Below are 13591 nucleotides of genomic sequence, written 5' to 3'. Positions count from 1 at the left end.
TATGTGTATTTTCGAAAATTGAAATGAAATTGCTTTATTGAATTCGATAATTTGTTTTTTAAGTTTACGAAGGGTCATTTTCTCATGATTTGATCAAAAGTTTACAGTGAAGCATTTTAAAATGGAAGATAAGTTGAGTTTTTCAGAAAGTGATAGTGAACAATCAAATTTGAGAGCAAGAAAGAAGGGAAGGACTCAGGCAATTGTTAGAGGATCTTCCTCTCGAATGCCTTTTACAAGAGAGCAACGATCGATTCTCAATGAATTTGTTTCTGAAAATCCTGCATGCAGGCCAACATTGGAAGAGAAAAAAGAGTTTTTAACGAATGATGTTTTGAATTTTTGAAAAGTGTTTTGATAAATGTTTTGTTTTCAGATTAATGGCCAAAACTGGTTTGAATAGTCTAAGACTCGGTTTGTCACAAATTTCTTCAATTAACCGAAATCAAATTATATAAAATATAAAGACAATTGGTTTGGAGTTTTGAGATATAGGATGGTTTGAGTGTTTTTTCTTTTTTTGAAGAATGAAATAATTGTCAATTTAGAAACATCAACATAAGCCCAAATACATAAAGCTTACTGAAGCAGGAATTGAAGCTTTTCTAGAGAGCGAAAGAGCAAAGGCTCCATCGACAATGGTGAATGTTCAAGTTCCACATAAAACTAAAGATAAAACTTCAACTCGTCCAGAAACTTCTATTAATCTTCGCCGTTTTCCTCGTCAAACGCAATCTACCGAAGAAGATGCTTCATATCATTCTCCAAAAAAAGTCAATTCAACTCGACAACCTTCGTCAACAGCAGGAAAACCATTGTCAACCGTTCAAACGCGACACGCCAAAAAGAGTGAAACGTTCTCCGAAGCCGAAAGCTCTGAAATAACCGATTTTGAGAGTGACGAAGACTTCGAAATGGAGCGAACAACCAAACAGAAGAAGAAGCGTGCAGCTGCAACGCGAGAGAAAAGCGAGACAGAAACAGTGACACCGATATCAACGTCACAGCTGCTGTATTCCCTCCCTTTTTCTTTTCCTCTTTTTCCGTCGAGACAGCTCATGAGCTTAGTCTCTCTCCCGCTTTCGATTTCCTCACCTTCAAATCAAACCCTTTCTCCATTCGCTTCCACCCCCTCAAACACAACTTCAAACATTAGAAATCCTTCGCTTCCATCTCTTCCTTCACTTCCTTCCCCAGCTGCTTCTGCCGACAGCTCTCCATTCACAAAGATGATCGTGTCAGACCTGAAGCTGACGCAGCTGCCTTCGCCAATCGACTCCACGCTCTACCGCTCTCCTCCGCACCCGCTGCAGAGCCCGCCTCATTCATCGTCCACCGCCCGCACTGCAGCAATGTTTGATCCTCTTTTCTTTGTCAAGTCGCCTGCTGCTTCTTCGCCTCGTGCTGAATCACCAACAAAACAGTCCTCTGCTTCTGCAGCTTTCTCACCTCAAACGCCGCTTTCTTCAGCCGGCCAGCAGGGAGTTGTTCGGATGATCCCTCATTCTTCTGCTTCGCAGACACCGCCGTTTGCTGCTGATTTCCCAACGTTCTCACCTCGCCCTGTGACTCCTTCTCCTCAACTGATGCCGCTATCGTCTCCACAAATAGCAGAAAGCACGCAAACTCTTATGCCACTGCAACAAGAACAAAAAGTATCTTTGCATGCAATTGTTGATGTTCCACTTGCTGCAAAAATTGTCACTCAGACTTCAAATGACATGCATTCGTTCATATCAATTCCGGAAATCAAACCAGAAATTTCTCCGGAGCCGAAGACGCCAGTGATCCACACGTTTCCTCCACCTGTTGTGTTTCAGGCGCTTGTTGATGCAGAAAGGATGGCGCCGAATATGAAAGATCTCGAACTTGCCACTCGGCAAATGCAGCAGTCTTCTGAAGATTCTGACTATTCAGCTGATTCTCCGCATTTGGAGAATGACTCAACGCGATCTGCTTTTTCTGCTTCTCAAGGCGGATTCAGTTATCCTTCAGAGAACTCTGCATTCGAAGTATTTCAGACAGTCAAAGAAGACGACACGCCAATTTCGCTTTCATTTTCGAGTCAATCAGAAGAAAGTGATTCACATGAAGAAAAAAGGAATGACAGAACAGAAGATGATTTACCGACAATCCATCGAATTGTCACTTCTCTTTGTAATCTGCTGAGTTATTCGTATCAATCAAGCGAAACATCTGATGATGTTAACACATTTGATAAGCGTTGTCAACTTGCTGTTCCCATTCCATTGAATATGTGCCATGAAGATGGCGATTTAATGTTTAGCGAGTCGACACCTTCTCTTTCGTATTATGTTCAGACACTGCATTCTTCTGCTCATCCAAACTCATTTCTCGGTTCGCTATTGGAAAATGATTTGAAAAATGGATTAAAAAGCAGATTGGAAAAATCAAATAGAATTTTAATGAAGATTAAACAGCAAAAGCAACAACAGCTGCTACAAGCCAAACAAATGAAAGAGAAAGAATACGATTTGAGAACAAATCAATCTGAATCACAACAAATGAGTAGTTATGAAGATAGGATCTATCTTCAGACGGATGAGTTGATCTTCGGAAGACATGTTTCTAATTATCCTTCTGCTGCTCAATCAATCATTGATTCCACTTTGAAACAAGCTGACTTTAACACACAGGAAATTGTCCGAAAGCAAGCAAAAAAATCTGGCAAAACAAATATCATCTCTTTCATGAATTTTTTATCGAAATGAAAAAGATAGTGAAAGAGATAGTTTTAAGTTTTGCTTTTCTGCACGAAGGAACATTATCAAATAACTATCATTTGCCAATGAAAGCTTTACAGCATCTTCATGTTTCCAAAACAAATTATTCTTTATTTTTTTCATAATTCATTATTTTTTTTGTACATTTTCTTTTCCATTTTATTTATTTGTTTTATTTGAAAAACAAAAAAAGTGCTTTAAAAGAAACATGAGACTTGTCTATAACTTTATTTCCCATAATCTTTTACTTTTTTATTTCTTTTTCGTTGCCTGATGCTGACAATGTGTGATTGTGCTTATAATTTGCATAGTTTAAAAGAAATTATTTATATGTAGACGCTCATTGGTTGTTCAGCCTCCGTCAGTGTTCCTTTCTTTAGCACGTTGTTTTGATGCAACAACGTTATCTAACGAATCTTCACTTGATTTTTGCATTTCAGCAACTTTATACTGCAATGGCAAGCAAACATCTATACCATATTTAAGTCCATTTTATTCGTATTATCCAAGAAACACGTTTAGGTTTGATTATTCATAAAGTGAGTTTTGTGTGATTAATTATTTCAAATTTTTTGAAATAAGGTTAATGAATGTCGTAGATTTCCCTCATCCAGATCGAGTATTTCCAACTGATTCAGGAATAGTTATTACAATTTGGACTTGTACCGGACCAAGAACGATTATGCCAATTGCAACAACAACCTTACCTCTTTTCTCCCGAACAGGAAGGCCTCGTATGGGTGTTAAACATGTCCCTCTTGTTCCTGTCACAACTTCAACATTTTCAAAGTCTCAAATTCCACTTCCACCAAAACCATTTTTCAATGATTATAAAGTTCAAGTTGCGAAACGTCTTCCTTGGTCGGCTTCATCTTTTATAACAACAAAGCATGAGCTTATGTTACTAAATCCTACTCTTCGTCATGCTAAATTGAAAGAAATTAGAGACGAAGGAGGGCACCCTGTATGGGGTGATGGAACTCATCCATCAGTTTCGCCTTTTGATCTTGGAGCAGCAATAAAAGAGCCGAAAGTCAAGAAAGAAGGCGAGAGAGGTTATGGTGCTCATCGCCAAGCCGCGCCACAGTTGACAATATCTCCTTTGGCAATCGTTTCAGCTCCACGTTTTATTCCGCGTGTTTCGTGGATGGACGATGGAGTGGACAAGGCAATGGAAGCGATTCATCAAGTGTGCAATTTGTTTCTAATAATTGGCGTAATTCAATTTTTGTTGCAAATTTGATTAAACATTGTTTGCTTATTTTGATGTGAACTCATCCTTATTAAACAACATACATAATCAACAACCAATATATAATTTTTATATTCTTTTCATTTCATTTCAATTTTAATAGGAAATCCCCAAAATAGAAGTTGAGGTGATTTCTCTCGAAATCGAAATGACCCCCACATTCTATGATTATTACTCCCCCGCCTCTCTCCTTTTCTCCGACCGCGCACTCCTCTCCTCCTTATCCACACCCACACCCTCTGCCGGGGTGGTTATGAGCTACCAGTCCTTTGCCATTCCGATCCCCCCCTCTTCTTCCCAGCGGCGTCCGGGTATCCACTCCGTCGCTGCCTCGCCCAACATGGACGGCGAAGGCCGGCTCTGTCTCGACCTCCCCACGCTGCGGCTGGCAGAGTCCCTCGGCATCACCTCTGTCCCTCCCTCGCAGGCCTTTGCCTCTGAGAACAACCTGAAACAGCTGCACTACCTCAGCAACCTGCCCCCCACTGAAGGTATCAACGAGACCCAGCGCCGGGCGATCTGGGTGAACCGTGCAACAGCCATCAAGTACCCGTCGCTGCTGTACCGCTTTGTGCAGTCGGTGAACTGGCGCTCGAAGAAGATGCGGCTCGAGGCGATAGACTTCCTGCGCCGCTGGGAGTCTCCTTCGCTCTGGTGCCTGCTGGAGCTTGTGTCGACAGACGTCGCCGAGACCCACCCGTTCGTGCGGGTGTACGCCACAGCACACCTGGCGCGCCTGGCCGACGACGATTTGATTGAGCTCCTGCCGCAGCTGGTGCAGTCGCTGCTGTGCGACAACCTGGCGGACTCGCAGTCAGCAGGCGGGAGAAGAGGCAGACAGCGCGGCAAGTACGGCAGACGCGGCTCGATTGACTCGGAGGACGGGTACAGGCACAGACACGGGGCAAGACACAGGCGCAGGAAGGGGTCGCAGGAACGGCGAAGGCGCCATCGCCATCGTAATCATCATCATCATCGCCATCATCGCCATCATCAACATGGTAGACAACATCATGGACATGGCAGACATCATAGACACAGACATGGGAGTGGGAGTGGGATAAAGCAGGGATTTGATCAACAACAGCAACAGCAGCAGCAACAGTATCGCATCAATGAGCCTTATCTGAAGCAGGAGGCTGTGCTGACAAAGCAGGACGATATGGCAGAGCCCACTCAATTGGACGCAGCACGCAGAGGAAGCGGCGGAGGGAGACAAGGCACCCCATCACCCGCCGCAACACCTGCACGTTCAGTTGCGTCGAACACATCACAAAACGGGCAGAATTGGAGTGGCACTTCAACAGCCGCAGCAGCAGTGGCAGTAGCAGCGTCGTCTGCATCGACCCCTGCTTCTTCAGTGTCTCCAGATGGCTCACCAGCTTCAGGCGCAGCTGGAAGGAACGTGGTGATTCCGACTGCACTTCCATCTGCAACTGATCAGCTGGGGCACACACAACAGTCACTTCAGCAACAGCAGCAGTCATCGCAGCAATCACACCCACAGCCACAGCCACAGGATGGCTCAATGCCGAGTGCCGAAGACAGCCAGTTCTCCAGTTCGCATGCACCTGCTTTTTCAGCGCCAGACACAGCCAACTTGGCGAATGTATCGCCTTCTTTGACATATTCTTCTGGAAGTTCGTTGAATCAACAGCAGCAGCAGCAACAACAAGGCGTGCAAAGAGAAGGGCAGGTTGGACAGCAAGGAAGCGGAGGAGGAGGAGAGGAAGAGGAAGAGTACGAGTGGGAGGAAGAGGATGAGGATGAGCAGGAATACGAAGAGGACGAAGAAGCACAGCCACAGGCAGGAAGGACGGAGGAACCTCGTTTGCCTGCTATGCCTGTTGCTGCTTCTTCTTCTTCTTCAGCCACTTCTTCTGCTATTGCACTGAACAGCCAGCCAGTTGGCGTGCAGCAGACTCCTCACAAACGATACAGAAGTCGAAGCAGAAGCAGAAGCAGAAGACATCACCACACACACAGAAGACACGGAGGAAAACGGCACGTGAAGACATCTTCGATGAACAAGAGCTATTTGTCACAGGGGAATGGCAACTTGAATGAGAAAGAAGGAGCCAGTGGAAATAGAGGAGGAGGAGGAGGAGGGGGAGAGGGGGGCAGTGGTGGTGTGGGAGGAGGAAGTGGAGGAGGAGGAGGAGGAGGAAATGGAAGCGGGATGGGGATGGGGAGTGGAAGGAGGACGGAGAAGAAAGGGAAAGCAGGGCAAGCAGTACAGCCGGGGAAAAAAGTGGAGCAGACGCAGATAAGAAAAAGTGAGCAAGAGGAAGGGCTGGTGCAGCTGTTTGACCTGCTGAGCACCGACGACAACAACGAAGAGGAGCCGCCGAAGCTGGCAGATGAGCTGTTCCAGGACGATGAGGATGAGGGAGATGAAGGAGATGAAGAGAGAATGAACTCGTCGGAGGATTTTGAGGAAGAGGAGGACGAGGATGAAGATGAAGGAGAGACATGCAGTGAGTATACGTCAGACGAGTTTGGCAGCAGCTTCAGCGAAAGTGGCTCGTCTGGCTATTACTCGTCAGATGAAGATTCATCTCGCTACTCCTCGTCTAATTCTTCCTCTTCTGGTGGTTATTCCTCCTCTTCTGCTTCTGCTTCCTCTTCCTCTTCTTCTTCTTCTTCATACAGCGACTCCGATCTCTCCAATTATGACTCGAATGATGAAGACGGCGGAGGAGCAAGCAGGTCGAGTGGGAGCGAATATGGCAGCACATACACAACTTCCTCGGCAGAGCTGTCAGCAAAACTGAAGACGCCTTCACCGTCTCAATCGCAAACACAATCGCAGACACAATCACAGCAGTATAGCAGCAGAACACCCGTTTACCAGACACAGCCAGCAGTTGGGCAGATGGTGGAAAAAGGGGGAGAAGGAGGAGAGGGAGAAGGAGGAAGAGGGGAAGGAGGAGAGGGAGGAGTACGTGGGACAAAAAAGACATTGAATGCATCACAGAATGTAACACAAGTGAATTCAACGGCAAATCAAAATGGAACAGAAAATGCAGAAATCAGGCAAAATATGGAGCTTCCTGCGGGCACAGAGCGAATTGAGGTGATTGAAGTATCTGAATACGAAGAAGAAGACGAGGAAGAAGAAGAGTTTGAGTATGAAGAAGAAGAACAGCCTCAGGCGCACAAAGAAGGAGCAAAGGAAGCAAACATACAAAGTACACAATCAATGCAGAATCAAACAGCAGATAAAGCAGCAGAACAAATGATTGGGAAAGAGAAAGGAGAGAAAGGAGAAGAAGGGAAAGAAGGAGGAGCAGTTGTGGTGGATGAAGAAGAAGGCAACAACGATGCAAAAAGAGAAAGAGATAGGCGAAGAAGGAAGCGGAGGAAGAAGCCGAAGAAGAAAGAGTTTCAGCCATCTGCGTTTTTCTCAGATTCCGAAGAGGACAACAACGACTCACAGCAGAATCAATCAGACGGAGAGAAATCGAGTGAAAAGAGAGTCTCAAAAAGGAGGAAAAGGCGCAGCGAAGACGAAGATGAAGAGGAAAGAGAGGGAAAATCGGAGGCAGATGACAATGATGATGACAATGAAGACGAAGATGATGATGATGATGATGGAGATGATGAAGATCTGTTTGACAACGACAGCTTGCTTGCTGGTGGAAGGCACCGGAGGATCAGAGAAGGCAGTGCGCTTGTGGGGAATGCAGGCGATGGATGCACGTCAGGACAGGTGCTTGCGACAGGGAGAGGACAGAGAGAAGGAAGAGGAAGAGAGCAGATGGCGGGAGGAGGAGGAGGAGGAGCATCAGGAGGAGTTGGTGGAGTTGGAGGAATGGGAGCAACAACAGGAGGAGGAATAGCAGGGATGAAAGAAGGAGAGTCGATGGGGATGCAGCCAGGAAGCGAGAAAGACGGGATTAAAAGGAAGCAGAGGGAAGCTGGAAGAGCAGAAAGAGCAGAACGGCTGCCGAGCGGCGGGCAGCACGCGGCGGACGGCGAAGGGGCGTTTCAGCTGAGCGGCGATGCGAATGCGCAGCTGTCAGCGTACAACGAGATGGCAGGCGAAGTGACGGAGTATCTGGTGCGGAGAGGGGCTGAGAACTACCTGGGCGAAGAGGCGGGGCTTGTGTGGCCACAAAGAGGAGGAGGAGGAGGAGGAGAGTGGGACGGGGCAGATGTGTATGGAGAGCGGCAGGAGATGCTGCTGTATCCTTCCCTTCCCTCTGCTTCCATCACACACGCCTACATCACCTCGCTCTATGCGCAGTTCGACCGGGACGCGCCGCTGGCAACGCTCTTGTTCTCGCGGGCGACGCAAAACCTCGAGTTGTTTATTCCTCTCTTCTGGCTCATCCACATGCTTGTGGAAGAGAGTCTGCTGCACGAGCAGGCCACGCTGCTGATGCGTGCCTTGCTGGAGAAGATGCGGCAGGAGCAGCCGCTGTACCTCGTCTACGCGTTCCGGCAGCGCGTCTTCTTTGAGACGATCTCGGCTGAGTTCGATTCTGTGGTGAAGCTGAAGCGGACGCAGAAAATCAGCCACTTAAGAGCCATCAGTGAGAAGTTCTTCAGCATGAACCACCCGTTCCCCTCGCCCGTGAATCCTTCGTATTTCTCCATCTTCTTCTACAGCCAGAAGCTGAGTGTCTACAAATCGAAGGTGCAGCCGGTGCAGTTGCCATTCTACACTGTTTCAACGTCTTCTTATCCACACCACAGGATGCTGTATGACGAAGACCCAGACTCGATCATGGCGAAGATTCTGAAGGAAGAAGAGAGCAAGCCGCAGCCCACGCGCCTGTCGAAGAAGGAGATGAGAAGAAAGGAGCTGGAGCTGAAGTCGATGAAGGCTGCAGCACAGAGCCAGATGGCTGCGAAGCAAGCAGCAGGAACAAACGGAGGAAGTGGAGGAGGAGGAGGGGTTAATGATGGAAGTAATGCAATGATGAATGCAACAGCTGCTTCTGTTTCTGGTGCTGCTTCTAATTCTTTTTCTGTGCAGACTGGAAGCAGAGGAGCAGGCAGTCGAAATCCGCAGGGTGAAGCTCAGGCAAAAGGAGAAGGTAAAAATATGTCAATGAATACACTTACAAGCTCAACAGGATCATCCGAAGAGAATGTTGTGAAGGAAATTAGTGAAAGGCCGCATCGGCTGAGTGTGACGCGTCCTCCGTCAGATTTGGATGACTTGCTGTTGGAAGCATCGCAGCGGGGTTACAAAGGGAAGAAAGAGGCAGACAACGACGAGGAGGAAGAAGAGGAAGAGGAAGAGGAAGAGCCAGATGCTGCAGCAGGAGATGGGGCAGAGGGAGAGGAAGGGGCAGATGAAGGGGCAGATGAAGGGGCAGAACCAGAAGCAGATGTTGAAGCAGAGCCAGCAGCAGCAGAAGTTGCTGTTTCGAATGTGTTGTCTTCTGAACAGCCGGCTTTGTCGCAGTCAGGTGCACCACACCCACCTCCCTCTCTCTCATCCACATCACCCTCAAATCCCACTCTGTCACCTCCGTCTGCTTCTCTTGCACTTTCTGCTAACACAACCACATCTTCTTCTTCTTCTTCCAATACCAATCCTAATTCCACAACCGCTTCTACATCATCATCATCTTCTTCTTCTTCTACATCTCACCATCTCCCTCCACAAGCTCCTCCGTCTTTGCCCTTCACCACCACCTCCGCTGCCACTTTCTCTGCGTTTATGCTTCCCGACCCGCTTCCTGCGCCCAACCACCGCTTCATCTTCAAGTCGAACGATGATGTGAGGCAAGACATGCTTTCGCTTCAGATTGTGTCTATCTTTGACAAGACGCTGAAAGAGGAGAATTTGGACCTGAGGATGAAGCCGTACAAAGTGATGGCGTTTTCGTCGAAGCCGCCGAGAGGGCTGGTCGAGTTTGTGCCGTCGCAGTCGATCGACTCGATCCTGAAGACACACGGCAGCTTGGCAGCGTTTGCTTTATTTTATTTTATTTTATTTTCATTTTTTTATTTATGAATATTTTGGTTGTTAAACATTTTTGTATAAATATTCTTTCTTATTTTCTTTCTCAATATATTTTCTATTTCCTCTACCAATAATTCTTCTTCTTCCATCTTCTCTTCTTCTTCTTCTTCTTCTTCTTCTTCTTCTATCTCAGATACTTCCGCAAGATCGCTCCTGACTCAACCACGCCATACAAGTTCAAGCCAGTCATTTTGGAGAACTTTGTGAGGAGCTGTGCTGGCTATGGGGTGATCACATACATCATGGGTGTTGGTGATCGACATTTAGACAATCTGCTGCTGACAGATGAAGGTTTGAGGAAAGGAAAGGAGGGGAGAGGAAGGAATTAAATAAATAAATAAATTTCTTTTGGAGAGAGGGTTGAATTTTTTTTTTTTTGAATGTCAATTGAAACTTGAAAATTTAACTGTTTTGAACTGCTTTTGAAAAACTTTTGAATTGTGTCAAATTATCAACCTCTTTTTCATCTCCTTTTTTTCCTTCTTTCATTTTCAGGGCATCTTTTCCACATCGACTTTGGGTTCTTTTTGGGGCACGATCCAAAAGTGCGTCCGCCTCCAATGAAACTGAGCAAAGAAATGATTGACGTGTGCTGAAGAGATAAGTTGACGAATACTTTTTGTTTTCGTTTTTTTTTTTTTTTTATTTTCAATTGATCTTATCCTTATCAACGTTTATGCTTCTTTTTCTCTATCTCTATCTATCTTCTATCTATCTATTTCTTTCTCTCTCTATTTCTTTCTTTCTTTCTTCTTTCTTTCTCTCTCTCTCTCTCTCTCTCTCTCACAGCTGATGCAAGGCGGAGACTCTGAATACTTCCAGAGCTTCATGAGCTATTGCTGCGAGGCATACTCCATTTTGCGCCGGAAATGCGCCAATCTCATCATCACCCTCTTTCGGATGATGCGACACGCCAACATTCCTGATTTAAAGAACGAATCAGGAATTCTATCGGTATTGTTAATGTCCTTTGAATTATTTGAATTTTATTTTTTTTGAACCTTGGTTCGATTTATTTTTCATCTTATGCGTTTTCCTTTCGCTTTTGCATTTGACTCATAATTTTTCCTTCAAACTTTTTATTTTATTCAGGTTAAAAATAAAATGAACTTTGAAATGAGCGAAGCTGAAGCTAACAACCATATTTTGTTGAAGATCAAGGAAAGTGCGTCTGCCGTCATCCCTGGCTTTGTTGATATATTCCATCGTATTGCTCAGTCTTTCAGAGCATAAGTTAGATGGATCTTTATTGTAATTATTTCCTTCATTTCTTTGCGAGTGTATTAGTTTTGCTTTCTTTTTTCCTTTTTTTCATTTCACTTACATTAAATTATTTCACGTTCTCAATACGAGTTAAATTATATTTTATCGTTTTTCAAAAATTACCACAAATTTTAAATTTTGATAATGATTTATAGATAATACCAAAGATCAAAAATGGATCAACAGCAACAAATTCAGCAACCATCAGATGTCCAAGTTTGCAATATATATCTTTGTTTTTAAATTTTATTGATATTTTTTATCAGGTGCCAAGTTTTGAAGGGCAATTCGATTCAATGGATGCTGAATCAATGAAAATACAACAATTTCAACAGTCAGAAGAAGCAACACCAATGACAAGTATTTTTATTTTTCATTTTGCTTTCTTTTTTATTTTATATTTCGTTTTACAGCTGAAGATCCCACTTCTGTTGCTCAACAAGAAGCTGATGCACGATCAATCTTCATCGGAAATGTTGATTATTCAACAACCGAAGAAGAGCTTGGACAACTTTTTTTGCCTTATGGTGCAATTGCAAAAATAACTATTCTTACAAACAAGGCTGGTCATCCAAAAGGTTGCGCTTATGTGCAGTATCAAGATCCAGAATCTGTTCAGGCAAGCATGGCGCTCAATGGCCATAAACTTCATAACAGGGAAATAAAAATTTTACCAAAAAGAACAAATATTCCAGGATATAATAGGCAGATGAGAGGAGCTCGTGGAGGATTTGGTGGAATGGGAATGATGGGAATGAGAGGAAGAGGACGTGGAAGAGGAGGAATGCAACCAATGATTATTATGGTTGCACCACCAGGAAGAGGAGGAATGGGGAAATTTCTAAGTTCAATGCAAATGATGCCTTATATGGGTAGAGGTAGAGGGGGACGTGGAAGAATAAGAGGAAGAGGAATGCCAATAGGACCTGGAATGCCGATGGGGATGGGAATGGAAGAAGGCGGAGAAATGATGGCTCAACAAATGGGTGGAATGCAACCTCAACAGCAATTACAACCTTTACAGCCAACTCCTCCACAACAACAGATGCAAATTCCGCCTTTTACAACGCCAGTTATGCCTTCACAGCCTTCAACTTTTTCTAATGTTCAGTTACCTCAAGCTTCAAATCCATCAGGGTTGTTTTCAGCTTCAATAACGCAGCACACGCAATAAAATGATTTAGATATGTAATCTATTCGGAACATCTACAATAATTCATGAATTGTTAACAGATATGTGAACATTGGAAATAATGGTATGAAATATTGAATAAATAATAAACAGAGAGAATCAATAAAAGAACAAAATGAATCTACTTAAAAGATAAATAATTGTTTTGATAATAATATTACATAAAAAATACATTTCAATATTTTTTAATTGACTTATAAAATATAATAAAAAACGGAAAAAAAAATAAACAAACAATAATATCAATAATAATAATAAAAATAAAAAGAAAGAACTAAAAAAAATTTAAAAAAAAATCATTGAAAATGTAAATGAACAATTTTTGTGTTGTTTTGAAATTTTTTTTGTTTTTGATAAATTAATTTCTGACTATTCTTTCAATCGTAATTTTTTCATGTATGTTATCAATTTAGGAATGTAATGGTGCTTGCGCTGATATTTATTATGTTGTGCGCCAATTTCGCAAGTTAAAGATACATGAAAGATTGTCAACCAAGTGAAATATTCCTTTGAAAAAATCGACATTTGAATTGCATATCGAGCTTTGAATTGAAGAAACATTCGATATTGTTTACGGCATATCTTTCAGAATATTATGAAAGAAATTGACTTTGACGCACGATAATTTTATTTCTGCAATTTTTGAGGCAATTTAATTCTAACATTGAATTAAAAATACAATTATTTGAAAATGTAATTGAGATCCTGTAATTTTTCATTATGTGCACGTTGAGTATGTTCATCTATTAGTTTTCTGTGAATTTGTTAGCAGATATTTTTTCTAAAAAATTATTTTTTTTTTTTTGTATTTTTTTTTTTTAAATGAGAACTTTTAAGTTTGATATTTAAGCACAATTTAAATTTTTTAATATTAAAATATAAATTTTTCGATTTTGAGAAATTGTTAAAAATTTTTTGAAGAGGTTAAGATAAAGCATATAGTAACTTTCATAATAGGCGGACACTTTCCTAATGGCCGGACAGCAGCCTTTTCTCAGCAGCTAATGATTGTTGAATTAAGATCTTTTCCCACATCACTTGTCAGGTGAATATGAGTCCATGCAGTTTGCCAAGAATGAAGAATTCTTGAGCATTCATTTTTTAAAAATAAATTTTGTTTTTCGGAGAAATTCGGAAAAACTAATTACTCCGAATTT

General features: G+C 43.2%; 3 protein-coding genes across 3 annotated transcripts; all 3 read left to right on the top strand.

Annotated features, from left to right (window-relative positions):
• Positions 1 to 496: 496 nt before the first annotated feature.
• On the top strand, positions 497 to 2732 carry MONOS_17719 (uncharacterized protein; the record flags this gene model as incomplete). Its single annotated transcript, XM_067870666.1, has 2 exons — positions 497 to 499; positions 564 to 2732. 2 exons carry the CDS (start codon positions 497 to 499, stop codon positions 2730 to 2732), a joined length of 2172 nt encoding a protein of 723 aa, XP_067725571.1.
• A 285-nt stretch (positions 2733 to 3017) lies between these two features.
• Positions 3018 to 11342, top strand: MONOS_2681 (Vacuolar protein sorting 34A (Vps34A); the record flags this gene model as incomplete). The annotated part of the gene is made up of 8 exons (XM_067872618.1): positions 3018 to 3028; positions 3081 to 3266; positions 3327 to 3933; positions 4100 to 9924; positions 10113 to 10270; positions 10475 to 10566; positions 10769 to 10933; positions 11072 to 11342. The coding sequence occupies 8 exons, from the start codon at positions 3018 to 3020 to the stop codon at positions 11210 to 11212; spliced, it is 7185 nt and encodes a 2394-aa protein (XP_067725570.1). The 3' UTR covers positions 11213 to 11342.
• Positions 11343 to 11405: 63 nt separating this feature from the next.
• On the top strand, positions 11406 to 12668 carry MONOS_2682 (putative polyadenylate-binding protein 2). The gene is made up of 3 exons (XM_067872619.1): positions 11406 to 11458; positions 11509 to 11602; positions 11656 to 12668. Exons 1-3 carry the CDS (start codon positions 11417 to 11419, stop codon positions 12414 to 12416), a joined length of 897 nt encoding a protein of 298 aa, XP_067725569.1. The 5' UTR covers positions 11406 to 11416; the 3' UTR covers positions 12417 to 12668.
• The last annotated feature ends 923 nt before the right edge of the window (positions 12669 to 13591 follow it).

This window comes from Monocercomonoides exilis, assembly GCF_001643675.1.
Source record: "Monocercomonoides exilis strain PA203 chromosome Unknown scaffold28-1221067, whole genome shotgun sequence".
In the NCBI taxonomy this organism is placed as follows: Eukaryota; Preaxostyla; order Oxymonadida; family Polymastigidae; genus Monocercomonoides; species Monocercomonoides exilis.
This window is presented reverse-complemented; position numbering and strand designations above follow the sequence as displayed.

Excerpts from the sequence above, each read along its gene's own strand:
- MONOS_2682 (XM_067872619.1), top strand. The coding sequence starts at position 11,417 with ATGGATCAACAGCAACAAATTCAGCAACCATCAGATGTCCAA. Across the intron at positions 11,459-11,508 it reads AGCAACCATCAGATGTCCAA|GTGCCAAGTTTTGAAGGGCA; the intron begins GTTTGCAATATA and ends ATTTTTTATCAG. Across the intron at positions 11,603-11,655 it reads AGAAGCAACACCAATGACAA|CTGAAGATCCCACTTCTGTT; the intron begins GTATTTTTATTT and ends TTCGTTTTACAG.